This window comes from Festucalex cinctus, chromosome 10 (genome assembly GCF_051991245.1).
Source record: "Festucalex cinctus isolate MCC-2025b chromosome 10, RoL_Fcin_1.0, whole genome shotgun sequence".
Lineage (NCBI taxonomy): Eukaryota > Metazoa > Chordata > Actinopteri > Syngnathiformes > Syngnathidae > Festucalex > Festucalex cinctus.
Genome location: NC_135420.1, coordinates 5,065,783 through 5,093,282, shown reverse-complemented (window position 1 = coordinate 5,093,282; position 27,500 = coordinate 5,065,783). Strand labels below are relative to the sequence as shown.

The 27,500-nt window shown below is 41.8% G+C and overlaps 1 protein-coding gene and 1 long non-coding RNA gene across 6 annotated transcripts in view; both read left to right on the top strand.

Annotated features, from left to right (window-relative positions):
• The window catches only part of LOC144027302 (EEIG family member 2-like), a 124,536-nt gene that overhangs the window by 73,453 nt on the left and 23,583 nt on the right, over positions 1-27,500 (top strand). For 4 of the 5 annotated variants that reach the window (XM_077534709.1, XM_077534707.1, XM_077534704.1 and 1 more), the window contains 5 exons: positions 38-154; positions 452-498; positions 1,157-1,251; positions 8,266-8,367; positions 11,397-11,631. In XM_077534709.1, the coding sequence (XP_077390835.1) occupies positions 38-154; positions 452-498; positions 1,157-1,251; positions 8,266-8,367; positions 11,397-11,631 (596 nt within the window). The remainder of the gene's footprint in view (positions 1-37; positions 155-451; positions 499-1,156; positions 1,252-8,265; positions 8,368-11,396; positions 11,632-27,500) is intronic. The other variant, XM_077534706.1, reaches the window with a different exon arrangement.
• Positions 20,112-22,686, top strand: LOC144027306 (uncharacterized). Its single transcript, XR_013285427.1, has 3 exons — positions 20,112-21,732; positions 21,895-22,043; positions 22,403-22,686. It is a non-coding gene; the product is annotated as an uncharacterized LOC144027306 (long non-coding RNA).

Genomic DNA, 27,500 nt, shown 5'->3' with positions numbered 1-27,500 from the left:
CACACAAAAAAAAATCCTGTCATGATTTTTCCTATAGCTTGGTTTTACAGATCTGAATTTATCAGAGTTTGCTGGCTCCGGGAGTACAACACGGCGATGTCTGCTGGAGGGTTATGATACCAAAAATACTCGGCAGGATAACTCAATTCTTAAGGTAACTCTGATACTCTGAAGTTGTGTTGTTGCACTTTAGCAGGATAATGACTCATTGTTTTCAAAAAATAAATCTGTCATCATAATTGTTAGCACACATGTCACAAGGACCTAATTTGGGACAAAATCACTTGATAAAGTTGAAGATGCTTTCCAAATTAGTATGTTTGTAGTTATCATGTTTACAACATAGATCAAACTACTCAAACATTCCTTGCTTGAGCTGATGCTGTTCTGTGTTTGCGTATATCCAAGGCAAGTCGCGCCAGACAAATGTAAACTTTTTTGGGATTTACAGGTTATCATCAGTACTCAGCTTATGTCAGGAGATCCCTGTTTTAAAACGTAAGTAAAAGTAACTTTTTGTCTATTGTAAATATACTAAACTGTGTGAGCTATATCCTCATTTTATTTTGTGGCACCTCACATAAAATACCACACTGATATCATGAATTGTGCTTGAGCATGAGCCAATAAAAAAACAATTATAGACAATATTCAACTTTAGGAACAGGTCCATTTAACAAAGTGACAACAACGTTTTATTACATAGGCCTTGGCAAAGGTCAACCTATGAAGGGGAGAGGACAGTTTTAAAGTCTGTAGTCAAAGAGGATCTTTAGCTATACTAATACAATTTGCTTTTTCAAAACCAAAACATGTCTTTGAATGCACCTTATTTACCTAAATATCAGGTCTCTGTATCTGTTTATAAAATACAATGAATGCACTTGTGAACACGATCTGTTATGTCATAGCATACTTTTGGCCGTCCTAGTTTCTTCCTTTCAGTGAGGTTAAAAAATTGACAGCACAAAGAAACAAATGTGGATCAACCCGGGGGAAAGAAAGACCTAGAAGAAAATCTGTAGCCTGCTTCTTTTTACCAAAAGACATTTGTGATGTCTTCTGATGCCTGGAATGCACAATGTATTCTTAACTTTGGTCTTTTCCATGATTGCAATGTGTTTCAAATGAATGACTTTATTATGATGTTTAAAAGGCCACCTTCTACAGCAACAGTGATTGGGATCCAAAGTGATGGAGACAGCCTGCTGGAGGAGAGAAGGGGGGGTGACTCACGAAAAGCTTCTTGTGGTGAGCCAAAAGCACTCCCACATTCCAATCTTACCCCTGTTTAGTTATCCCATTCACTTTTCCAAATACTGTATTTATATGCACATTCAACAACACATTTGTGTAATTTACATTTTTTCTAGTACAGTACCAAATAGGTGTGAAAGTTAAAATTTCAGCTGCTAACAATTTCCTAGAGTCATCACCCTATCATGGTGGAAGGGTTGGTCTGTTCCAATGAACTAAGGAGCTAAGTCTGGGGCTTTATGCCCTTGTTTGGGTCATCTATGGCAAACAGATCCTAGGTGAGGGATAGGACAAAACATGGGTGAAGGTCTCTGATGATGAGCCAAACTTTTCACTGTGTTTTCCCTTGGCCAGAAGCGAGTCACCCCCCCCTGGAGCCAGGCCCGGCAGTGGGGCTCGATGGTGAGCGCCGAGTGGTCGATGGGGGCCAGCCAGCCACGGTCTGAAAATTTCATGTGCGTCCCACCTTCCTATGACCTCACTACCTGTGAGAGAGGCCAAAGGGGGAAGGGGGCAATGTGACCTGGGTGGTCGTAATACCGGCTACAGAAGCTGGCTCTAGGAACACCTCTCTGGCAGGGAAGGAGCTCGTGGGGTATTTCACCCCCAGATACTGCCTGTTCGGTCCCTCTACAACTGATGTCACTAAAGTCGGATTAATTTCCAGTGAGGATCGGACTTCGTCAAAGACGTGTCCTTTGTCACATATTCTGTTAATATACTTTATGGAAATAATTTGTAGGTGCAGCTGAGGCATTGAAAGTTCTGGTTTGGTGAGCCCGCCTTGGAGACCACGGTGGTACGTGTGGATATGTGTGTGACGAGAGAGAGGAACAAACAAGGTAAAAACTGTGTTCGCTAAGCAGGGGGCTGTTGTGTTTTGTCGAGGTTACGGTTCAAATTGGCATTAAATAATTGCCACGGTGATAAGCCAACTCTCCCCCTGCCGAATTGGTCATAAATGCAGAGAAATCTCCACTCTGTGGCATCCTAGCCAAGATCAGCCGTAGCAACACCCCGACTTGGAGTGAAGCAGAACCCGATATGTATTGTGATGTGTATTGCGCACAAATATGAAGGCCAATGCACGAGCGGGTCTCCGCCGTAACGTTGCCGCATAAACCTGATGTAGAAGTATAACGAGGCATTAAGCCACGATCTCCAACTCTCAATAGAGTGGTTTGGAGCCGAGTATGAAGCCATTGAGATGAGTATTGGCACTTATAAGTCGGAAAAGGGTGGAGTGTCCTCTTCAAGTCGGGGATGATATCCTGCAACAAGTGGAGGAGTTCAGGTATCTTGGGTTCTTGATAATGAGTGAATGAAGATTGGAGCGAGAAATTGGCAGGTGGATTAATGCAGCGTCTGCAGTAATCCGGACTTGTTTTTTTTGAGAACTTTCTTTTTTGGAAGACATTTCACAAATCACAAGAGTACATAGAGTGGGTTGCAGAAATATTCATACTCATGAACAGAACAGAACAAACAAAAAGTGTGTTTCACCTGTTTGCATGAAAGGATATAGCACAAACAGCAATCCATCACTGTTTTTGTTCATAAGCACACTTTACTGTAGGTATTCACTAGGGGTGTGAATTGCCTAGTACCTGACGATTCGATTCGTATCACGATTCACAGGTCACGATTCGATTCAATACCGATTAATCCCGATACGAATTTACAAGTCGATTGTTGCGATTTTTTTCATTCAAATTTAGAAAATACTAATCAGTAAGCTTGTAGAGTGTAAGATTTATATGAAAATGTATTATTTATTTATCTGAAATTTCAGTCTCATAGAGGTTGTAATCTGTTTCATGTTTGAACAGCATTAAAATATTAAGGCTTAATGTTCCGTTCATATAACATTCTTCCATGCTCAAGGTGTGAGTCCTAAAATAAATAAATAAATAAAATAAATAAATAAATAAATAAAAAATAAAAAATAAAATAAAAAATCGATTCTGCCGATTATTGAATCGATTCGAGAATCGCGCGATGTAGTATCGCGATATATCGCCGAATCGATTTTTTTTAACACCCCTAGTATTCACAGCATTGCACCAAAGTTATTTTGTGTCGAAAATGATTGCACACCCTAAGTTTTATAAGCGTCACAGTGTTACAAGCCTGCATGTAGTCACCTGTGAGTCTGTGACTCGTATAGTCAAGTCAAGTCATCTTTATTTATATAGCGCTTTCAAAGTACAGTAAAACCTCCGCTGACGAACGCTTAAGCTCACTAACTTTTCGCCTCAAGAACATTAAATTCGCGAGCATATAGTCTCTGCTGACGAACTAGTTTTCGGCGGACGAACCAAACCACGCGGTCGAACAGCGCCACGGTGGCGGCCACGAGAAGCTGACGCACGCTCACGGCGTCCCAGTTCGTCACCCCCTTTCTTTGAGTGCGGACGTGGTTTGTGTTTGATAGACATTTTGGACCATATTGAGTGTACTTTTGCTATTATGGGACCGAAAAAGACCCCACCACAGGCTAGTGTTAAGCCTAATGCTGCGTTCTCACCAAAAGCGAGGGACGGCGATTCGGCGGCGCGTTTGCATTGTAGTCAATGGAGTTCGCGCCACTAAAAAAAGCGAAAGTGCTATCACGTACCTCAAAAAAGCAGAAAATAGTGCCACGGCTGTTTAGTCCCAGGAAAGAAGTGAAAGTAGTTGGCGGTGCTCACTTTTTGTTGACTCGCTAAAGTGCTCCACTTCCTTGTTCACCAAGGGACACGCCTCCTCCGCTCCGGTGAGCACGAAAGCGCGAATGAGCGGCAACCGTTCCATAAACACTCTACGTGATGAAACGCTCGCGAATGAAGTAAGTCTACCATTGCTACCATCACAAAGGTAAATAAAACGACTTTATTATACAGTACAGTTTATTTCTTTAATTACAATACAATAGCACATTTATTATACATAAAATAAGGTATATTTTTGTGTAGTTTTAAGGCTTATTTAGTAGAAAATTATGTTTTATACGGACCTGGGAACGGATTATTCTTATTTTAATGGTTTCTTATGGGAAATAAATGTTCGGAAGAGGAACTTTTCGCCTTACACACACTTTCTGGGAACCAATTATGTTCGTGAGCTGAGGTATCACTGTATAGGCTTGATTATTCCATATAAATTGTGCCCAATAGTCACCTATCCACAGTCATCCCATGCTTGTCAGCAGACAACAGTCATGAAGTCCAAGGAGCTGTCAAAAGACCTCAGAAAGAAAGCAAAAAGTACTGTTGCATCACTGGTCTGGAATGGGAAGCGCCATGGTACCACTGTGAACTGCCGTAAAACAGTCCATCCCTCCAACATCATGGCAAAAGGCAAGGGTCCAGGAAGCCACCAAAACAAACAAGCCGCCACCCCCCAACCCCCACCTCCACCAACTGCCCTATCCCCCAAACCCCGGAGACCACCCCAGGAATCTTGGGGGGAGCCGGCTTATTTGTTTTGGTGGCTTCCTTGACTCTTGCCTTTTGCCAAGATATTGGCGGGATGGACTGTTCTACGGTGGTTCACAGTGGTACCATGGCGCTTCCAATTCCGTGGTGGGAGGGAGTGGGGGGGGGGGGGTGTTTCGTTAAGTGCCGCTCTTCTGCCACACTTCTATTCGGTGGATTTAGTCTTTGCGGCAGGTTGTCACAATTTTTACAATCCATTTATCGTGCCATGCAACCAGCATCACCTTCTTATTGTGGCACATGATTGTGGTCCCAAGTTTGACTTTGTTGCTTCCTTGATGATCTGAGGCATCCCACATTTTTTCCTCAGCATCCCACAAACATTTGTTTTCACTGAAAGGAGACACTTACACAGGCCAACAGAGTTGTAAAAGTTGTCCATGATAAGTGTATATCCTTGACCTGTGCGAAAGTCCAGGAATATAAAAGCAATATCATGCAGGGTACAAGCCTTACCAAAGCATGGTAACATGTTGAAACAGTACCCTTTCTCCAAACCACACAGGAATTAGGGGGGGCGGACCTTGAATGACAGCCGCCCTCATCACTGCATTGTCTTCATCAATGCAAATGTTTTTAGGGGCTTATGCAGCTCCCAGAATTTGGCAACAATGTAGTCCAGCACTGGGCAAACTTCAATCATGTGCTGCGTTGCTATTCAAATGCAGCTACCCCCAAATAAGTTGATACCGGTCCCTTGATAATATCTGTCCAAAAAAAGATGCTTAGTTGCTTGCTTAGTTTCTTGATGCAACAAAAATTTAGCACAAAGGTCATGGACAGTCACCATCTTACAGCTATGTTCTCTGCTGTAGGGGAAAGCACACGGGTTTTCTTGCAGACAGTCCAGAGCGTTGGTATTTGTTTCATCCACAATGTGATGGAAGAGCTCATCTATAAGGAACAGCTCCAAGAAGTTAGCAGGGTCGTCAAAGTGCAGCGCTGCAGCAGACCCTTGAGGTCCAGGGGTGGTAGTGAACGGGAACGAGAACCTATTTGGTCTGATTAATACCAGTAAGTTTTATCCTCATCACTAAAAAATGCTGGAGATGTAAATTGTAGGGGGAAAAAAACACCTACTATAAAAATACATGTGTTTATTGCGCTAGTGTGATGCTCAGAGAATCACTTTTTTTTTTTAACCTGTCTTTGCTCTGCCAACAGGGCTGACCTTACTGCTGGATGCACACACTCTAAAATATACATACCATATATAAAAGATTACCGTATATTCTGCATTATAAGGCACACCTAAAAGCCTTTAATTTTCTCAAAAACCGACAGTGCACCTTATAATCTGGTGCGCCTTATATGTGGCTCAATATTGGTTAAGTACGGCGACCATAGTCAGGGGACGTCACCGAAGTAACAGCAGTTAGAACGGTAGTACCACACCGTAACAAGGCTGGGAAATATTGTAGATATGGATAGTAACGTTTGAACAATATTGAATTATTGTTATATTGTTAATACGGAACCATATTGTGACTGCACTACCGGTAACTTGTTTTGGGGGTGAACAAAGTTGTCAGAATGCCGGTTTGTATTCAATTACCGGTCATAAATATTGACTGACTCATCTGTTTCGTTCAGATTCCCTTTAGCCCAGCTCTATCTATTGCAGGGGTGGCAAACTGCGGTCCTTGAGAGCCGGAGTCCTAAAGGTTTTATAGATTTCCTTACTTGAAGTGCAGCTGATTCCAATTAACAGGCTCGTTATCAGGTTTTCTGCAGAGCTTGCTGATGAGCTGATCATGAATCAGCTGTGTTGAAGAAGGGAAATATCCAAAACCTGCAGGACTGCAGCCCTCGAGGCCCGGATCTGCTCTATTGTACGCTTAATGCAACCCCAGCCACTGCAGTAGTTTCTACGCTATGCGCCTTATAATGCGGTGTGCCTTATATATGGAAATTTTTTTAAATATGTCATTCATTGAAGGTGCACCTTATAATGAGGTGCGCCTTATAGTGCGGAAAATACGGTATCAAAATCTTGCTGTGGTGGGATGTGGAGAAAAATACTTTTTATCCCTTTTTTTTACTCCTGCCAATTGCAGGATGCACAATCTGTAAATAATAGAAATACATAGGATTATTTTTATTTTATTATTATTATTTATTGCTGCATTGTCATGGATTTTTTTTCCTGCACTTGATACACTTAGATTCACACCTGCCATTTTCTCTTCATTGCTCGGCTAAAGATGTTTTCTTGTGTGTTTGTTTTTGTTTCTGCGCACGGCTGTTTAGCACTAACAAATGGACAAGAATGAAGTCTATCCAGTAGTCCATCTACCTATCAATACTGTACTGCACATGACATTTTTTTTCACATCCTCTTTATCAGTGTATGTGTTCTGAAAGAGTGTAGTGCAGCTCTTTTATGTACAATTTAAACAAACTCCCTTTGGATTAGCTACAACATGCTCTGCCCCTGCAGGCTCTTACATGCCATGGTTAAAAATAGAACTGTTTATTAAAGTTGTGTGTTTGCACTAAATGTGTGTTGATGATGCTCTTGACCAATGTTAAATGTTAATAGCATATAATTTTTGCACTTTGGCTTTCTGTCAGAGTAGCAATGCCTGTAACATTTTTCTTGTACAATAATTTCACAGGGGAGAATAACTGAGCTCCTGTGTTTCTGTGAGTTTCATATTTTGTATACAGTACTGTCCAATAAGCAGGGCTTATGCATACACACGTGCACGCACACTTAAGATGTACTGTAGTCACTAGGGATGGGCGAGTACCGTTACCAGGTATCGGTATCGGGCCGATACCAGCCTTTTTTCAAGTACTCGAGTACTCGTGACGCAGACGAGTACAAGCGACCGATGGCAGAGGGGGAAGACGTTAAGTGAGTCCTCCTTGCCTGTAACTGGCGCTAGCTTGCAGCAGTTTTTCACCAAAACTTCACTGGTTTGGGAATACTTCAAAATTGTGAATCTTAAACTAAAAGAGCATTTTTATGTTTTATTTTGAGCATTAAGACTATTGAAGAGTGACTGTGCTGTTTTTTTGTCAAAATTAAAGGAAATATATTTGTTTAAAATCTTTTAGTGATTTTTTTTATTTGTCAAAATGTACTACTGGTATCGACAGTTGGTATCGGTATCGGTGAGTACTGAGGGTCTGAGTATTGGTATCGGTCTGAAAAAAAGTGGTATCGAACATCCCTAGTAGTCACATAATGAAGAGAAGCTTTTTGTGATTAGTGACACAGATCCTAAATGCAGAATGAAATAGAATATGGCTATTTGTCTCACTTTTTTTCAATCAGTTGTGTATTTACATATATGAATATCAAGTCTACAATTACAGCTTTCTACTTCACATTTCCAGTACAGTATATGTTAAGGATGCACTCTCAGGCATATAATATCTTATGGTTTGACAGCTATGCAATGTGAATGATTGTGCATGATCCTAAAAAGTCTGTCACATGCCACTTATTCAAGATTAACCAGACCAAAACGTGACTAATTGAGTCACATAGCAATTTAAAATCCTAATTTCTTTTGTATCATAGCAGAGAGTCGCGAAGTCAAGTGTCCTGTGGTGTCTGATGATCTTGGCGGCTCTGGCCACTCGCGAACTTCTAGCTACGCCAGCCAACAGTCCAAACTCTCAGGTAAGGTGAAGCAAATTATAAACTCAGGCTGGATTATCACGTGATATTTTGCACTTGAGATTTTTTTTTAATTATTATTATTATTTTTTTCAGAATTTTTTTCAGAATTGTTTATTCAGCAGTCTTACCGATTCAACATCTTATCATCATTGCTCTCTCTCTCTTTTTTTTGTGTGTGTGCGTATGTGTGCGTGTGCATGTGATTTAGTGTAAATATGTACTCATTAACACCTAACCTAACCTAACACCAAACAAAAATCCCATTCCCCTTTACCCTCACCCAGTGGTGTCCAAACTACAGCCCGGGGGTCATTTGCGCTTTTCAGTGACCCTCGACATATGCTAAAAATGACAATTGACTCAGTTCAAATAAAACAAACAAAACAAAAATGTTTGGAGATGGTCAAAGTAAGAAGAGAAGGTATCGAAAAACAGGTGCCATTAAAGGTTATTTTAGTTAACTAAAACTAATGAAAGAACTAAAACTAAAATTCAAAAACCAATAATGTTACCGAAATAAAATAAAAAATGAAAATGCTTTTTAAAAATAGAAAACTGACTGAAACTACATTTTATGTTTACAAAACTAACTAACTATAATTATAGCAAACGTCCTTCATTTTAGTCTTTGGTAATTAATTTAATGCATGGGGATGATTTTAAATGTGATTTTTAGTAGACTTATTTTGATATAAACCGGAATAATGACGGTTGAAAGTATGTCACACAGAAGTGACGTCATCTAGCAGCAGCCAATAGAAAAAAACCTTCAGATGACGTTGCTCCCATGGTGTTTTTTAAATATCGCACACAAGTAATACACATTTAAAAAAAAAAAAAAAATCTAATACTAATACTGAAATAACAAACTAAACTAAACTAAGCATTTTTTTTTAAAGAACTAAACTAATAAAAACAGAACCACCCTAAAAACTAATTAAATGAAAAATTCCAGAACTATAATAACCCTACTACCATATTACAAATAAATTGGTTTATATACTGTAGCATTTTTCTAAATATGCAAAAGCACAAATAAATTATTTGTACAATTTTTAGGACAAAACACAATTTCTCTTCGTAACATTATGTGGCCCTAGAGTCCTTCTGATTTTCTGTATGTGGCCCTCAACTGAAAATGTTTGGACACACCTGCCTTAACTGGATACTTCAGTCTCGCCAACATCGTGAAGTTCAGAAGGTCAGCAGACCAGAGCAAAGGTCAAAGGAAAGAAAGATGAATCAAAGTGAAATCAACTAAACACCGCCTGCCACCTATATCTTACACCAACCCCAGAAACCTCTAAATTCCAACAGATTAAAGAGGTCTCAAGAGACCAGAGGGAAAAAAAAGCAGAAGGAGGGAAGGGTTGATAAAACAGAGTGAGGTCCACAGACACCAGCATCCACTGATTCAACAAACAGTGGGAGAGAGAAGCGAATTCTGTTGGAATTTCAGTAGATGCTAGTGTGATAGATCTGGCATACATAAGGACTGCCACCAAAGACGGGAGCCGTTGACCGCGGCCCAGCAAGGCGATCATGGCCCCCCAAGAAACCCCCAAGCTGCGGCAGCACCAAGGCACAACCCCCCCCACGCTCCCAAGGCGACCACCAGCCGGAGACAACCCAGATGCGCGGAGCGACCCCCCCCCCCACACACACACACACACACAACCAACCCACCAGTACCCCGAAGGGTGGACAGGGCCAGCGCGGCGGGGCTCTTGGACAGCCTAAGGTATTTCGTTTTGACGTTTCCCCAGTAGCTTGGTCAGACAGAAGGATCAGGTTTTCATGATTCTCAGTTTTCAAGATGAGACCGCACTCAAAGTTGCAAGGAAGTGGTGAGTGAGTCACTGCAGCTCGAGCCCAATAATTCAAGATGTTGAATCTGTATTTCCTGCCACGTTACCTTTGATCGACTTTCAGTCTCCATGATATGAGTGCCACATTTTCTTTAATAATGTTGCAACGTATGGGTAATGGGGTTAAGAGTTATAGCGCCCCCTCTCAGCTTGTTCAAGATTATAGCCAGGGTTCATCCTGCTTCATAACCATTCAATCGCAGGACTAATAAGAGACAGGTAACCAGTAATTCATACTACAATGAATACTTCTCTAAGTATCAGTCCCAACTGACCATTTTTGTCTTCGTAACACCAAAACGTATCTCGTGCGTAAAACATTGAATGACATGGCTGCCAGTGACAACAAAGAACTCACGAGGAATTATCGTGTCCCACAGCGGACATCAAAGGTGGATTTACTCCTTACAGCAAAGAAGCATTTCTTCAAAAGCAGTACAGCCACGGAGGACTCGCCAAAGATTTGTTTCCAACCGAAAGCCGGATGAAACTGGCTGATCCATACTCCGGCGAGTTGAAGTGGATGGTAAAACATTTGCTTGGCTAATCTATATGTCGTGTGCTAAGCACACTTTAGCCCACATTAGGAGTGGCCACCCCCCACTGTCCCACCCCCACACAGAATGACATGAAACCGGACATGCTGAGGATTTTACTCTGATCAGAATTGCCGCAGTATTTGGGATCGAACACGGTCTTTTTCTTGACATTACGTCAGCAAACTCCCATTGAAGTGAACGAAGGTGGCTTTCATTTTACGCACGGGATACGTCATCACGAACACGTGATCAGGATAATGGCGTTCACCACGGTATGTTCTCATTTTGAGACTTAATCGGTTTAAAAGAAAATTCAGTTGAATAAGATTCCAGACATATTTGCACTTTTATTCTTTATACACAATGCCTAATCAAACACTGGAAAATGGCTTATGTCTTGTATCCCTTTAAAGAAAACACTTTCCCATTTCATGCTGTTAGCAATGGCACCACATGGAAGAGAAATGAAATGAAACCTGTAAAAGAAAACAATTGGATTAATGGATGATTTGCCCATTGGTGGGCCCATTTGGAAATTCTCTTCAAGTAACCAAATAAAAAAAAAATTAAGCAGAAGAGCTTGTCCTGCCGCCATTACTACATTGTCTCCTTTCCATTTCAGGCTACAGTACAGGCCATTCTCGCTCATCCAGCATGTCGGACTTCAGTCATCGTAGGAACCATTCAGTAGGAAGCGCCTCAACGGGCATCGGCAGCATCCCAGAACCGAGTGAGGACAGAGACAGAGAGTCCAGAACATGTCCTGCTCTGCCGGAACATCCACTTTCCACCACCAACTCGACCGACTCTATGGATTCTCCAGTCCGAAGCGCCTCATCCTGTGAGCGGCTTAACAGGTGCGTTTTGTCGTATTTCAGTAAGTCCATGTGAAGAGGTAATTGGAAGAAAAACAATGTTGTTGTTGTTGTTGTTGTTTTTCATGCCCTGTAAATGAAAATTGTTTGTGAGTCCATTTTCATTGCTTAGTGTTAATTAACCCTTTTACCAAGTGGAACAGATTTTCAAATTCAAGAAAAAATGTGATGAATGGTTTTGAAATGTATTTTATACAGTACTAGGATATATCTCATTATCCAGCCACATACATTATTTGTTTGGAACAATCCAAACATATCTCGGGAAGCTCAAAGAAATTATTTATTCATATGAATTTATTGCTAAATCAGATCACATCGATCTGATCGCAGCGATCGCTCTTACAATAAGTGTGGAGCCCTAAATCCACACAGACATGACCTGCAGGAACTGCTATGAGAATACAATCAGACTGGGTACGCCATTCATTGTAAAGTCAAATCGCTGGTCTCCCTATGTCACACAATATGGTAAATTTTAGGGCTGCATGATATTGGAAAATCATGTGATATGTGATGTAGTTGCTGAATATAGCGATATCGATATTTTTGCGATATGTAAGGTGGACCTAAAGAAATGACATTTTTATTATCTAAAGAAAGAATAACATTTTTTCATGCATCAAAATTAGCAAACTCAATATAATTTTACCTAATTAATTATAATTACCTCTCAATAATGGTCAACTATTGGATGGCGGTGCACATTTTAGTTGGTGGCTGACTGGACAAGCATAAAATTCCATATGTAGCTTATTGCATGTCTTTGCGATACGCATATTGCATGGGCCAATATCGCGATATCGATATTTTTTCGATATATTGTGCAGCCCTAGTAAATTTCCAATTCTTTTCACAAACCTTTACTATTGGTCAGTCCACACATCTGAGTGTTATTTTACCCAGTTCCAACGATTATTAGCCTGTCAAGTAGGGTGACCAACAGTGTCCCTCGTAGCGCGGGACGCGCACAGTGTTTGAATTAATGGCACACGTAATTGAGCTTCAAACGCTGTGCATCCATGCGCTACATGAACCGGGTCTCGCGTAGCGACGGGGTGGGGGGCGAAGGAGGCGCTCGACAGCGGTCGACAGGGCGATGGAGGGTGTTACGCTAACTTTGAGCTTTACAAAAAAGTGCACCGCGTTATTGCCGTATGCTTGTTCAAACAAACAGGTTGCAGGAGCAAAGCAGTGACTTCAGTCCTACTTTATTCAACAATTTAACAATGTACTCACGTTATTTTGTGACCGGTCTTCATTCACAAATCCATCAACGTCCTCATCTTCTATATCCGAATTGAACAGCTAAGCGACGGCGGACATTTCAATTTTGAGTTGTTTTTCTTTCTTCCTCCACCGATGTGGAATTCTCTTGTGCCTCCATGTACAAACGCGTAACTGATTGCGGTTATCCCAAACGGGGTAGACGAAATGAACTGCAGGAGACAACAGGTCGTCTGGTGTTTTATTTTACCTCTCTTTTTATTCACATTCTCATTTAATCTCCACATTTGAGTACATACAGCCTCAATTCTCTTCCGCGTTCTTCCTGCATGCGCGTTCAAGTACGTCATAAGTAGGGATGTAATGATATGGGCAATATCGTGATATCGTGATATTAAAACTGCCACAATATCGTCGTCGTCATGTAGGGCTACATGATATTGGAAAAACATGCGATATGCGATATACTTGCTGAACATAGCGATATCGATATTATTGCGATATTTAACATGTACCTAAAGAAATTACATTTTTATTGCCTAATGAAAGAAAAACATTTTTCATGTGGCAAAATAAGCAACCTTAATGTAATCTTAGTTAATTAATTGTAATTATGACTTGATAATTTTCAACTATTGAATGGCAACGCACATTTTAGTTAGCATCTGACTGGTCAAATTCATATAAAAAGCATAAAATTCCATAGAAAACTTATTGCATGCCTTTGCGATATGCATATTGCAAGGGCCAATATCGCGATATTGATTTTTTCGATATATTGTGCAGCCCTATCGTCATGTTCACAATATTTAAAAGGAACACAAAAAGTCAGGTTGATTTCCATTTGTGAAGTCCTAGCACCCATTGGTGGCTAGTTTTTTTAGTGCAATTTAATTTTCATGTTTTGGCCTTCTATGTTTAAAATCTTTGCTAATTGTCAGATGAAGGGGAACCTAAATTGCTTGTGAAGTGATCAATGTGTGCTTGCATTAGCAAGTCAGTGCCTCAATATTGTTATTAGAGATTGTAGGTGGTTTATATGCATTGCTGTTATATACAAAAGCACAATATTGTGCTTTTTTTAGTATGAGATCTTTTTTTTTTTTGACAATATAGTGATCTTTTTTAAATATCGCCAACCCCCCGCAATATCGTGATAATTATCGTATCGTGACCTTCATATCGTGATAATATCATAACGTGGTGTTAGGATATCATTACATCCCTAGTCATAAGCGGTCATTCACAGTGGCTTGAGGACGCAGCCAACCAGGAATGAGCGGCCACCAATCAGAAACCCACGGTGGCACAGCAAAATTTGCCCCGAGTCTTGACTGGAAGGATAACGTCTTCACTTTAGAACTCGCGCACACAGAAGGCGCATTTGTATTTATTTATTTATTTATTTTGCTGTCTCGATAGAGCGGCGGGCCGCTGTCGGTACCATATGTGTTCGGCCGGCCAGATCCATTCGGGGGTCCTTCGCGTCTGGTAGGCACTTGCCGATGACGTCAGTACAGCAAGCGAGCAGTGTCAAATGTGTTCACGTTGGTTTGGTTTCCTTATTTTGCTGTTCAAGTATCACAATACATCACAAAAACAGTCATAATGATTATAGGAACACATTAGCACGTCAACTGACAATATTTCGTCCCATCGCAGTAAATTAATTTGAGTAAATATTTGTTTTACTTTTTGCATTTATGTGCTATTTTACCTCCATTATTTTATATTTATTTTATCTAATGTATTTTTCCAATCTATTTCATTATTTATTCAATCTTAAAGTATCCTGCTTTTATACTTAGGTTTATTTACGTTTTTGCAATCTCAGCCCAAACATTTTATTTAAATTACATTTTTAATATTTTCTTGCCAATGTCTCCTCAGAGGTGACACTGCACTATGAGTTGCGGAGGGTCGTGTGTATTGGAGAAAATAATTACTATAATGATAATAATGAAATGATGCAATTATTGCCTGAGATGTGACATTTCCTCACCAATATGTTCTGTACTCAGCCTCAAGTTATTAGGTAACTCCGAATTTATTTGTAACCTGCATGTGTGTGCATGTGTGTCTCATGGACTATTGATATAAATATTAATCAAAGGTAATGGCCTACTACCGTAAAGTCAAAACATTTATTACAACCTAATACTTAAGAAACTTATAAGTTAACTTAATCAACTACAGTAGCACATTTAAATTTTTCTTTAAAGATGTCAAATGCATTAACAAATCAATGAATGACACGTGAATGAATGAATGCACAACTTTTCTTTATATGTTCAGAATTTTCTTCCTTTATCCACAAAACAACAACAACAGACAAGTCTGAAAGGATTTCACAGCAAACCTTTAATCCTCGACAAGGGAAGACCAGAGATCAATACATTAGAATAGCCACGGTGAGATGTAACAAAACACATGAATTATGACCTCTGTGTCACTAGCGGATCAAATGGGATGGCGCTTATTGATTTACGGAGGTGAAAGAAAAAACAAAAACACAATTCTAGTAACATACTTGATGTGCTTTTGAAAAGAGAGTTGAATCAAATACGACAAAGATGTTCTTTGCTGTGTCACTTTGAGTAATAGTACATTTATGAAGACACAGAGTAGTGTCATTTAATCAGGTAATCCAGTGTTTGTTTTTGAGAGTGTTAAACTTATGTTTACCAATTGCATTTGGCTGCAGACGAGACTGCAGTACCCCGGATGAGGGTCTTCCGAGTAAAAGGCTCGTAGTACTCCTCTTTTCCCTGTCCCAACATATCCTGTGAATAAGATTGAAATACCATACAGATTATATGAACAATCATACTGACCAATGGCAAATGACGGCATGGCATGTCCTCTCACTACTTATGACACTGAACATCAATGCTCAAAAACATCCATCCATTTTCTTGACTGCTTATTCCTCATAAGGGTCGCGGGGGTGCTGGAGCCCATCTCAGCTGGTTCTGGGCAGTAGGCGGGGTACACCTTGTACTGGTTGCCAGCCAATCGCAGGGCACACAGAGACAAACAACCACCCCCACACACAAGCACACCGAGGGACAATTCAGAGCGCCCAATTAACCTGCCATGCACGTCTTTTGGAATGTGGGAGGAGTCTGGAGTACACGGAGAAGACCATGCTCTATAACATAATTAAGAATATCCACTGAGGGGAGGCGCGTGAGCATGGCTCGTGAGTAGACGTGTTTCCTACGGCTCCCGCAGAAAATTTTTGGATTAACACATGTTGGACCTTGTAATCGATGGAACTTTTTTTTGGAAAGACAGTTTTTGTGAACTAATTGCCTCACGAGTGGACAAATGCCCCCTAAATCGTCTAAACAGCAGAGTGGGAGACACAACTCGGACTCCCTAGGTAGCGTTAGCAAGGAAGCTAATACAAATGCTAACAATATGGAAGCACTAGCTAACGCAGTTTCTGCCGTGCAATCATCTATCGATTCGTTTCGGGAGGAGAACCGGGCCTCGATTGCCTCTTTGCATTCGATTTTGGATGTCTATGGCCAGCGAATTACGGATGTGGAGGACGGTATGAAGGAGTTCGACATGAGGCTTGGCAACGTGGAAACTTCTCATGCTTTACTGGCGAAAGAAAATGATGCGCTGAAGGAGAAGATGGCGTACCTGGAAAATTACACCAGGCGGCAAAACATACGCATTGTGGGAATACCGGAAAATGTGGAGGGCCCGCGACCATCGTAATTTATTTCCAAGCTTATCAGTGATGTGCTTGGGGAAGATAACTTCGAGAAACCACTTTCGGTGGATCGCGCCCACAGAAGCCTGGCACCCAAACCGAAGGATGGCGATAGCAGACCACGGCCGTTCATCGTTCGACTTCATCATTTTCAAAGTAAAGAGTTGATCCTTCGCCTCGCCAGACAAGCGGGCCCTCTCTTCTACAACGGATCAAGAATTCATATTTTTCCTGACTACAGCCCGGATGTCAACAAACGGCGTGCAGCCTTCTCCGAATCTAAAAGGAAGCTCCATGCCGCAAAGATCCAGTTTGCCCTCTACTTCCCAGCAACTCTGCAATTTACACACAACGGAAGACGAATGAGGTTCACCGATCATGTGGCGGCGCTGACTTACGTCAATGAAAACGTGACTTTGAGCTCCACTTCACAAGCTGCTGATGGTGATTGAGGTAAAGCCACTGACTGTGTTGAAACACGAATAACTGATTGAAAGGACGGTATTATCGTTTGAAGTTTCACGTACTAATTTCATAATTTTTATTTTATTTGTTGAAATATATATTTTCTTTTTACATTTTACATTGTGGGTGTGGCAGGGATTTTTATTTTATTTTTTATTTTTATTTTTTAATTTGTCGATTTGTGAGTACACCACATGTGCAGCTACAATTATATGATCCCTAAATATTTAATTTTATTGTTGATATTATATTTTGTTTTTTGTTTTTTTGTTTTTTTATGCTGACTTTCCATAACTTGTAGATAATATTTAGTTTTGACAGAGTTAACGTTTCTCTCTCTCTCTCTCGCTCTCTCTCTCTCTTTTATTTATCTATTATTGTTTTTGGTGGGGTCCATCAATGGTTGACAAATATTATTTCTGCGGGTAGCATGCAAATGCAAGTTTGCAGCAGTTTAAAGTTGTATGGGGGGGTAGGCCGGTTTGAGCCTTGTTTGTATGTTTTGGATGGTAATGTGTGTGTAGTTTTGTTTGTTTTATGTATATTTTGTGCACTTTACTGGTTTGTTTATCATCTTTTGGAGGCAGATACTGATACTCTTGAATTGAATGGTTCCAATGGCACAGGGTAGCGCACACGTATTCCCAGGTAATGATGTTGTGAAAATTGTAAGCTGGAATGTTAAGGGCCTGAATGGGGCAATCAAAAGGAAAAGAGTTCTCTCACATTTGCAATATCTCAAGGTTGGCATCGCCTTTCTACAGGAAACTCATCTTTTAAATCGAGACCAGTCAAAAATTCACAAAGAATGGGTAGGGCAAATGTTTCACTCCCAATTTAATTGTAAAGGTAGAGGTGTAGCTATACTTATTCATAAAAAAATTCCCTTTGTTGTATCACAAACTATTTTAGATCCAAACGGTAGATATGTGATGGTCGTGGGTGAGTTGTTTCAACTTCACCTCGTGTTAGTAAATGGTTACGGCCCAAACTTTGATGATGACAATTTCTTTAAAAAGATGCTGAACTCCATCCCAAATTTAGATAGCCATCACTTAATTATGGGCGGGGATTATAATTTGGTAATGGACTCCACTTTGGACCGTTCTGCTCAATCGGTAATTAGACCATCTAAATCTGTACAAGTACTTAAATCATTTATAGATATGTATAAATTTATAGACCCGTGGAGATTTAAGCATCCCACTGAAAGGGAGTACTCATTTTATTCTAATGTACATAAGTCTTTTTCCAGGATAGATTTTTTTTTATTGGATCCTCATTTGCTTAATCTTATTACAGATTGTAAATATGATCCAATCATTATTTCTGATCATGCCCCAATGAGTATTACAATTACTCTTCCGATCCAGCGGACAAAACGGACTTGGCAGCTTGATACACTCCTCTTGGCAGATTCAGACTTTGTACAGTTTGTTACAGAACAGATAGATTTTTTTTTACAGGTGAACAAAACTGATGATATCTCAGCCTCAACTCTTTGGGAGACGCTTAAAGCTTATCTCAGGGGGCAGATTATTTCTTCGTCTGCTTATAAAAGGAAAACGAAATATGATCAATTTGAAAAAATGTCTACTGAAATTAAAGCATTGGACGGACTTATAGCTAGTTCTCCGACCCCAGATTTGATTAAGAAACGAGTTGGCATGCAAACTGAAATTGATCTCTTAACCACTGCTCAAGCAGAGAGACTTATACTTAAATCCCGTTGCAGTCTTTATGAAGAAGGGGATAAAACGTCCAAGTTATTGGCCAGTTACCTTCGCCAAAAAGCTGCTTCTCGTAATATTTCACAAATTATACTATCTGATGGCTCCTTAACAGAAGACCATCAGGATATCAATAATTGCTTTAAAATGTTTTACTCAAAATTATATACTTCAGACTCTGTATCGGATTACGAGCAGTTTGATCTTTTTTTTTCCAATCTGAATATTCCAAAAATTGACTCAGATTCTAAAAAGAGACTTGAGGAAAATTTGACGCTGACGGAAGTTAATACCACTATAATGTCCCTTCAAAGTGGGAAATGTCCTGGCCCAGATGGGTTTTCGACAGATTTCTACAAGAAATTTAAGGATAAACTGGCCCCACTTCTTCTATTGGTTTATGAAGAAGCATGGGAAAATAATATTCTTCCACCTACTTTTCGTCAGGCAGCTATTACACTGCTATTAAAGAAAGGTAAAGATCCTCGTGAATGCTCCTCATACAGACCTATTAATTTGACTAATTGTGATGGTAAAGTGCTATCAAAGATTATAGCACTCAGGCTTGAGACGATTCTTCCTCACATTATCTCAGAGGATCAATCTGGATTTATTCAGGGCAGACAATCTTATTTTAATTTGAGACGATTATTCAATATTATCTATACTGACTCTGATACTTCAGTTTCAGAAGCAGTTATATCTCTCGATGCAGAAAAGGCATTCGATCGGGTCGAATGGAAGTATCTTTTTTATACACTTGGTAGATTTGGTTTTGGTCCTAATTTCATTCAATATATTAATCTTATTTACACAGATCCTACTGCCTCAGTTTATACCAATGGTATATCTTCTGAATATTTTCCTCTGTACAGAGGGACAAAACAAGGGGATCCAGTGAGTCCATTGCTTTTTGTTCTAGCTATAGAGCCACTTGCTATAGCTCTTCGGAGCAGTAATATTATACAAGGTATATCACGTGGGGGTCTGACTCATACAGTATCTCTCTACGCAGATGACCTCCTGCTCTATATCACTGATCCTGTGTCATCTATCCCTGAAATTCTCAAGATCTTGCAAAAATTTGGAAATATATCTGAGTATAGACTAAATTTGTATAAGAGTGAGTACTTCCCTATTAGTGGTAACGCTGGAGAATATCCTAATCTCCCATTTAAGTCGTCTTCCTCATCCTTTACATACTTGGGTGTAGAAGTCACCAAATCTCATTAGAATCTGTTTAAAACAAATTTCATCCCTTTGCTTGAGCAGTGCAAACAGGATATTAAAAGATGGTCTATATTGCCGCTCTCCCTGATTGGCAGGGCAAATTCTGTAAAGATGAATATTGTCCCGAAGTTTTTGTACTTGTTTCAGGCACTGCCTGTATTCATATCACAATCTTTTTTCAAGAGCCTGAATCAAATTATTTCCTCTTTTATATGGGACAATAAACCAGTTCGCATACGAAAGGAATTTATGGAAAGACCTAAAGATGTAGGGGGGCTTTCTCTTCCAAATTTGCGTACATATTATTGGGCTGCAAACTTTAATGCCATATCCCTATGGTTAAAAGTTTGGGACAATAAAATTCCTGCGTGGCTCCAGATTGAAAAGTCCACTTGTGGCCGATATTCACTCCCTGCTTTACTATGTGCCTCATTGCCTTCACTGGTTAGCAGTATTAAAGATAATGTAATTGTAACACAATCGTTACGTATTTTGACCCAGTTCAAAAAATATTTGGGTATTCAGAATGTCTCTATTTATTCCCCACTTATACACAACCATCTTTTTCAGCCATCTTTTTTGGACAAGGGTTTCAAAACCTGGTATAGCAAGGGTATTCATTGTATTAAGGATCTATATATTGGTGGTACGTTTGCCAGCTTTCAGCAGCTATCGCAAAAATTTGGCCTGACCAATAATCAATTTTTTCGTTATTTGCAGATTAGAGACTTCGCCCGCAATAAGATTGCTAATTTTCCTAATCTCCCTCCCTCGTCCTGTTTGGATTCTCTATTAGGTGTTAATAGTCGGACTAAAGGTAGAATATCATTTATTTATTCTCAAATTATGGAATGTTGTGATCAATCCATTTTGCATATTCGAGAACAATGGGAAGCTGATTTAGGTGCTCAGATGTCCGATGAGGAATGGGATAAGGCACTTAAGAGAGTCCACTCCTCTTCTATATGCTCTAGACTAGGGGTGTGGAAAATAATCGATATCAATGGATGCATCGATCTGCACATGCACGGTGCAAGTGCATCGGCTCATTCACTGGGTATCGATGTAATTGACGTGTGAAATCTAGATCCATCTTGATGCGTTGGCGGGTATCGGTGAAATCCGATGCAAGTGCCGTTTTATTCATTGTAAACTTCTTTCCATTTGCTGTTCCCCAAAATCCCAGGGCGCATTGAATGCACCATACGGAAGCCGTGGGGCACACGCAATACACTAGGAAGTAAAACATCATGGACGTTGGAGCGAGCAGCAACGAGGAAGATTATATATGTTATGCACCCGCAACGTTTAAATCATATGTTTGGAAACCCTACGGATTCGCAAAGAAAGCGAACGGAACCCGGAAAGTTTGACAAAACGTTCGTCATTTGCAAAGAATGCCGTGTGAAGAAGCCGCACAACGGCAGCACGACAAACATACAGACCCACTTAAAAAGGTTACACCACATCGCTAAAAACTAGTGTACAACCGTCTAGTTCCTCGTCGGACACCGGAGATGGACTAAGCAAATCAGGTCAAGAAATTTTCAGGCCTTTGAGTCCCGTTACAACTACTGCCAAGATTTCCTCGACAATGCTTCAGCCCTTGACCGCTTCAAAGACCTCCACTTCATGGATGCTGAGTCTGACAACACTGTAAAGGATGTGATATTCCTGAGGATAGCGAACCAAGTGGAGGATATGGTAAGAAATACAATATTAGCAGCAGTTAGTTTTACTCTTAGAAAACCCTTAAGTGAAATGGAAAATAATGTTTTAGTTCTAATGACGTGTATTTATTTATTTCACATGGAAAATAAATCACTTATGCTAGTTTTCAACACTTGTCCAATTTGGCTTTTCTAGATGATGATGAGGATGAGGAGCTTTCTGCTCTGTTGATTGTCAGGCAAGGGCTGATGGTATTCTGGATGATGAGAGCCAGGCAGCTCAAGCAGAAGGAGAAGGGACAAGCCACAGGGAGGAGGAGAAGGAGATGGAGGAAGATGAGAGAGGTTTGTTGTGGGACTTGGTTTTGTTATCTATAATAGTGCATTGATTTGAAAATAGTTCTGATGATGATATTGTAAAGTAGTCATATGGTAATTTATTTAATAACTAATTTGATATGATGATATTCTAAACAAAAGTAAAGGTTCACACAGCTGGCTGTGACTTTTTTTGGAGCAGTACAAAGTGAGTTATGAGACTATGCTTTTGTTTGATTTCTGTTAATGTATCCGCACCAAGAGTGGGATGTGCATTATATTTTTGTTGTTGTGTTTGTGATATTGTTGTGTTTGTGATATTATTGTCGACTTATTGCTGTGACTCGTCTCTTTTGTCCTGTCTTACTTTGCCTTGTCTAACCTAGATGATGAGCTAGGCTAGAGCCTCCCAAGAAAAGGTCAGCCATGGACCAGCTGCTTGGAGGTTTCCTGGCTACAGTGAGAGCACCACAGATGACCATAAGGGAGAGAGCTAAGGAGGAAATAATAAAATACATTGGGGGTTAGATGTCAATGGTGACTATTGCACTATTGAAAGTGTCACTTTAAGTTACTCATTGAGTTTTTTTTAAGATGGCAAAAACAGCACTTTTGTTGCATTTACTGCCAAGTACCTATGAGGAATAAAGCAAAATAACTTGTAGTACAATACTGAATTCCATGTATTTTTTTACATTTATTTTTTTCCCTTTGCTTATTTGCCTCATGTTAAATTGCATCGTATCGCAACAAATTACATCAAATCGTGATCGGATCGCATTGATTTTAACTAAATGATTATCGCATCGTATCGCGTCATGAAGAGGGTGAATCGTATCGCATCGCATCACCAGAAAATTCCATGTATCGTTAAAGTATCGTATCGCCGGGAGTGCATCGAGATGCGTATCGAATCGTCCTCAGTGCAGAGATTCACACCCCTACTCTAGACATGCCTTGATACAATTTAAAGTGCTGCATAGATTACATTTCTCGAGGGCTCGGCTGGCTAGAATATTCCCAAATATAAATCCTTTATGTGAAAGATGTAAACGATTTACTGCTACTTCGTATCATATGTTCTGGTCATGCCCAAAGCTTGTTCCATTTTGGTCTTTCTTTTTTGAAGTACTCTCTAAAGCTTATGCTTGTCATATTTCACCATCTCCATTGGTTGCTGTTTTTGGTTTTATTTCTGACACAACGGGATCTGATCCCCCTGTTTATTTACAGAGGGTCACTGCCTTTTGTTCTCTATTAGCCAGACGTTTGATTTTATTCAAATGGAAGGATGCCAATCCTCCCTCGAATCACCACTGGATAAGACGTAAGAACACGCCACAGTGACTCCCTTGTCATTCCGAGTTCTTGGCTGCGTCTACGCACTGATTTCCTAGGGCTGCGTCCTACTGAGTCCCTCACTGCAGCAATGTTTTCTCCTGTCCTTGCACTCTTCTTCCTGCCTGAATAAGTTCCCCCTGTGGCTTTAGAACATAGGCCCACTACAGTCCCATGCTCTCTGAACTTTTTTTTTTTTTTTTTTTTTTTTTTTTTTTTTAGAGCTCAGAATTGTTCATTCGGTAGTCTTACCGATTCAACGTCTTGTCATCATTGCTCTTTTTTTTTTTTTTTTTTTTGTGTGTATGTGTGCGTGCGTTTGCGTGCGTGCGTTTGCGTGCGTTTGCGTGTGCGTTTGCGTGCGTGCGCGTGCGTGCGTGCGTGTGCGTGCGTGCAAATACGTATAAATTTATACTCATTCATTCACCTAAAACCTTATAAATATCCCATTACCCTTCGCCTTAACCAGGTACTTCAGAATCTTGCCAGAGTCGTGAGGTTTAAATGGTCAGGAGACCAGAGAAAAGGTCAGAAAAAAAAAAGAAATAAAGAGAAAAGAAAGGTAAATCAAAGTGAAATCCAGCACCGACCAAACACTTCCTGCCTTCCCCATGATTACAAAATCAAAGTCTTACGCCAACCCCGGAAGCCTCTAAATTCCAGCAAATTTAGCGAGATCTCAAGAGACCAGAGGAAAAACTAAAGAGAGGAAGGAGGGAAGGATCGATAAGGCAGAGTGAGATCCATAGAAGCCAGTACATCCAATCCATCAAAGTGAAGTCCAGCACCAACAAGACCCCTCCTGCGTGGTTACAAAACCAGAGTCTTATGCCAACCCCAGAAACCTCATACTTCTAATAAATTAAGATCTCAAGTGACCAGAGGAAAAACTAAAGAGAGGAAGGAGGGAAGGATAGATAAAGCAAAGTGAGAACCACAGACACCAGCACCAACTGATTCAAGGGGCTGTGGGAGGGAGAGGGTACTTCTGTTGAGTTTCAGTAGATGCTGGTGCGACGGATCTGGCATGCATAAGGACCACCACCAAAGAAAGAAGCCGTCAACCGCGGTCCAGCAAAGCGAGCACCCCCCCCCCCCCCCCGGAATCCCCAGGCCGCGGCAGCACCAAGGCCACCCACAAGCCACCCGAGCGGACACCGGTCGGCGAGCCGACCCAGACACCCGGAACACCCCCGCCCCAGCCCCGGCCCACACCCCCGAGCCCAAGGCCGCAGAACGAGGCCCAGCGGGCCCCCACAGCGCCCCACCGGTCCCCAGCCCCCATCCCCCCCGCACCCCACCCAAACCCGCCATCCACCACGACCCAGGCCCCACCACCCCCGACCCCCAAACCCCCGAACACACCCCGACCCCCAGCACCCAACCCCCCGCCCACCCATACCTCCACCCCCCCCCAAACAAGCCGCCCCCCCCCCCCCCCCCCCCCGCGAGAACCCCCCACCCCCCCCGGAAACCGGCACCGGGCAGCAGCGCAGAGAGGGAAGATGTGCCCACCCCACCTCCAGCCGCGCGAGATTTGCACAGCGGCGGGAGGGGGGAAGCAGAGGAGGAAGCACCAGGGGAGAAGGCGGAACACCAGAACACCGAGCCCGGTGGGGAGAGGCCCCGGTCGTCACGCCAGAGTACTAGTGACACCTAACCCTGTTACTGAGTCCGCCAGCTCGCCGACTGGCGAGCTCTACCCTTACACCGTGAATGTGGCCCCACCCAGTGTATATACAAGTGTGTGCGTGTGGTGCATTAAAATTGGGAGCAGGTGAGTCGGAGCAGAGGGAAAAAATTTCCCCTACTCCGACACACCCGTATCCCCCCCAAAAAAATGAATATGTATATGTGTGGTGCATTAAAAAAGGGAATGGAGGGACAAAGTGGTGGGGCAGGGACACAAATGGGGGGGACCACAGCGCTGCCAGGCACTGCAGTCCATCCCCTCTGATGGCTCCCCGCCCCAACTCACCCCTCCCCTTGGACGTGAGGTGCATTAAAATTGGAGGGGAGTTGAAGGGTGAAGACGGTGTTTCCACCCTTCCCCACCCCACCAAGAAATGTGTTGTGTGCCCTATGTGTATATTTACAAAGTGTATAGTGCAAGCTAGTGAAGTGAGTAAGAGGAGCGACCAGCGGGGCCTCACCCAACCCGGCGGGTGTAGGTGGCACGCCCGCCCCCCAGCACCCCCACCCCCACCCGCCCCCCACCTCATCCACCCGGCACCACAATGGGCGGACAGCCAGCGCAGCAGGGCTACCGGACAGCCCACCGGCCACCGGAGCCCGCCCGGGGCGCCAGGAGTTATACCGGAGTGGGGCAGGCCCCAAACCCTCGCCCGGCCCCCGGAGCCCGACGCCCGGGCCGGGGAGGGAGCCCCAGGCCCAGGGAGAGGGAGGGGGAGGGGCCGCAGGGCAGACAGGGAAGGGGGGGGGGAAGCGGGGAGAAGACGACAAGAAGGCGAAAGGGCGGCTGCAGGGCAGGAGGAGGGAGGGCGACAAGGGAAAAGGGACCGGGAGGCAGAGGAGGATGGGCGGGAGGAGGCGAGGAGGGAGAGGCGACGGGGGGGAGGAAGGGGGAGGGGAGAGGGAACCACGGGGCACACCGGAGGCCCACCCACCCCGAACCGCGCCGCCGGGCACGGAGCAGAGGACCGCGCCGGGACGGCACCGCCCCGGGCACCAGGGGAAGCACCCCAACACCGCACCCCACAGGGGGCCCAGGGAGCGGCCAAGACGCAACCGCCACCGAGCAGACAACGGGGGGGGGGGCAGAACCACCCCCGCCCGACCACAGGGGACGGCGTCAAGAAAATTGACTAATTAGCATGCAGTAACACCAAGTGTTGATGCTTAGTGCCCACTAGAAATAGATCTTAAGGAGTTATTGAGTATAGTGTCGTATAGTGTGGTATGCTCGAGCCCACTAGCAGCAACTAGGTTCCTGACTATATAAAAATAAAAACAATCAGATACAAAATACCAAATACAGAAGCAGCGAAAACAGAAGTTGTAACGATGTGGTGGCTCTCGTTAACAGGCAGAATCTTGGCAGGATTAAGTTGCCAAATTGAGATTAAAATATTCTATGTACATAGACCATATTTGTTTAAATCTTGATACTTGATTTTTATTTAAGGCAGAGATTTTTTCCATTGAGATATAATTTATTAGTAAGTTTAACCAGTGGTCGATATTTAGAGATTGTTTATTTTTCCAATTGACAAGGATTATTTTTTTAGCAATAGTAAGGGCTATAAATATAGATTGAGATTGTTTACATGGTAGCTCAGTTATTGTTAAGTCACCTAGTAAACACAATCTTGGAGATAAAGGAAGCCTACAGTTTAATATATCAGCGAGCTTTTCCAAGATTTTAGTCCAGAAATGCAGCACTGGAGTACATGACCATAAAGCATGAAGATAAGTATCGGCAGTGTTTTGTGAGCACTGGAGACAAATGTCGGAGTCAGAGAGTCCCATTTTTTTCATCATATATTGTGTAATATATGTTCTATGAAGTATCTTATATTGGATAAGTTGCAAATTTGTCTGTTTGGTCATTTTAAATACATTTTCACAGATTTGGGTCCAAAAGTCTGGTTCCGGAACTATAGACAAGGCTTTTTCCCATTTTAAAGTCGGTAAATACGTTTTATTTGTGTATAAAAATAACTTATATATTTTTGATATTTTCTTTATTGTTGTTGGAGAAAGCTTTATAATATCTTTAGCTAAGACAGGCAGTTGGAGCGTTGGGATTTGTTTTTTAACCATATTTTTAACTTGCAGATAATGTAAGAAATTTCCCTTTTTTATTTCATATTTCTGGACCAAGTTTGTATACGATATAAACTTATTATCTGAGAAAAGATGATGAAGGTGTGTAATTCCTTTCTGCTCCCATAGGCTTAAATGGAACGACTGATTATTAAGTTGAAAGTCGGGGTTATGCCAAATGGGAGAGAGCCCACAGGGCGCCAATTGGGAGTTTGTAATTTCTAATGCCTTCCACCAGGCAGTCAGGGTGGCGGCTATCATTGGGTTTTTAAAACAATTATGTCGTCTTATTGATTTTGTAATAAAGAGTAAATCTGACAGTCTAAGATTATTACAATCCTTCTGCTCCAATTCCAACCA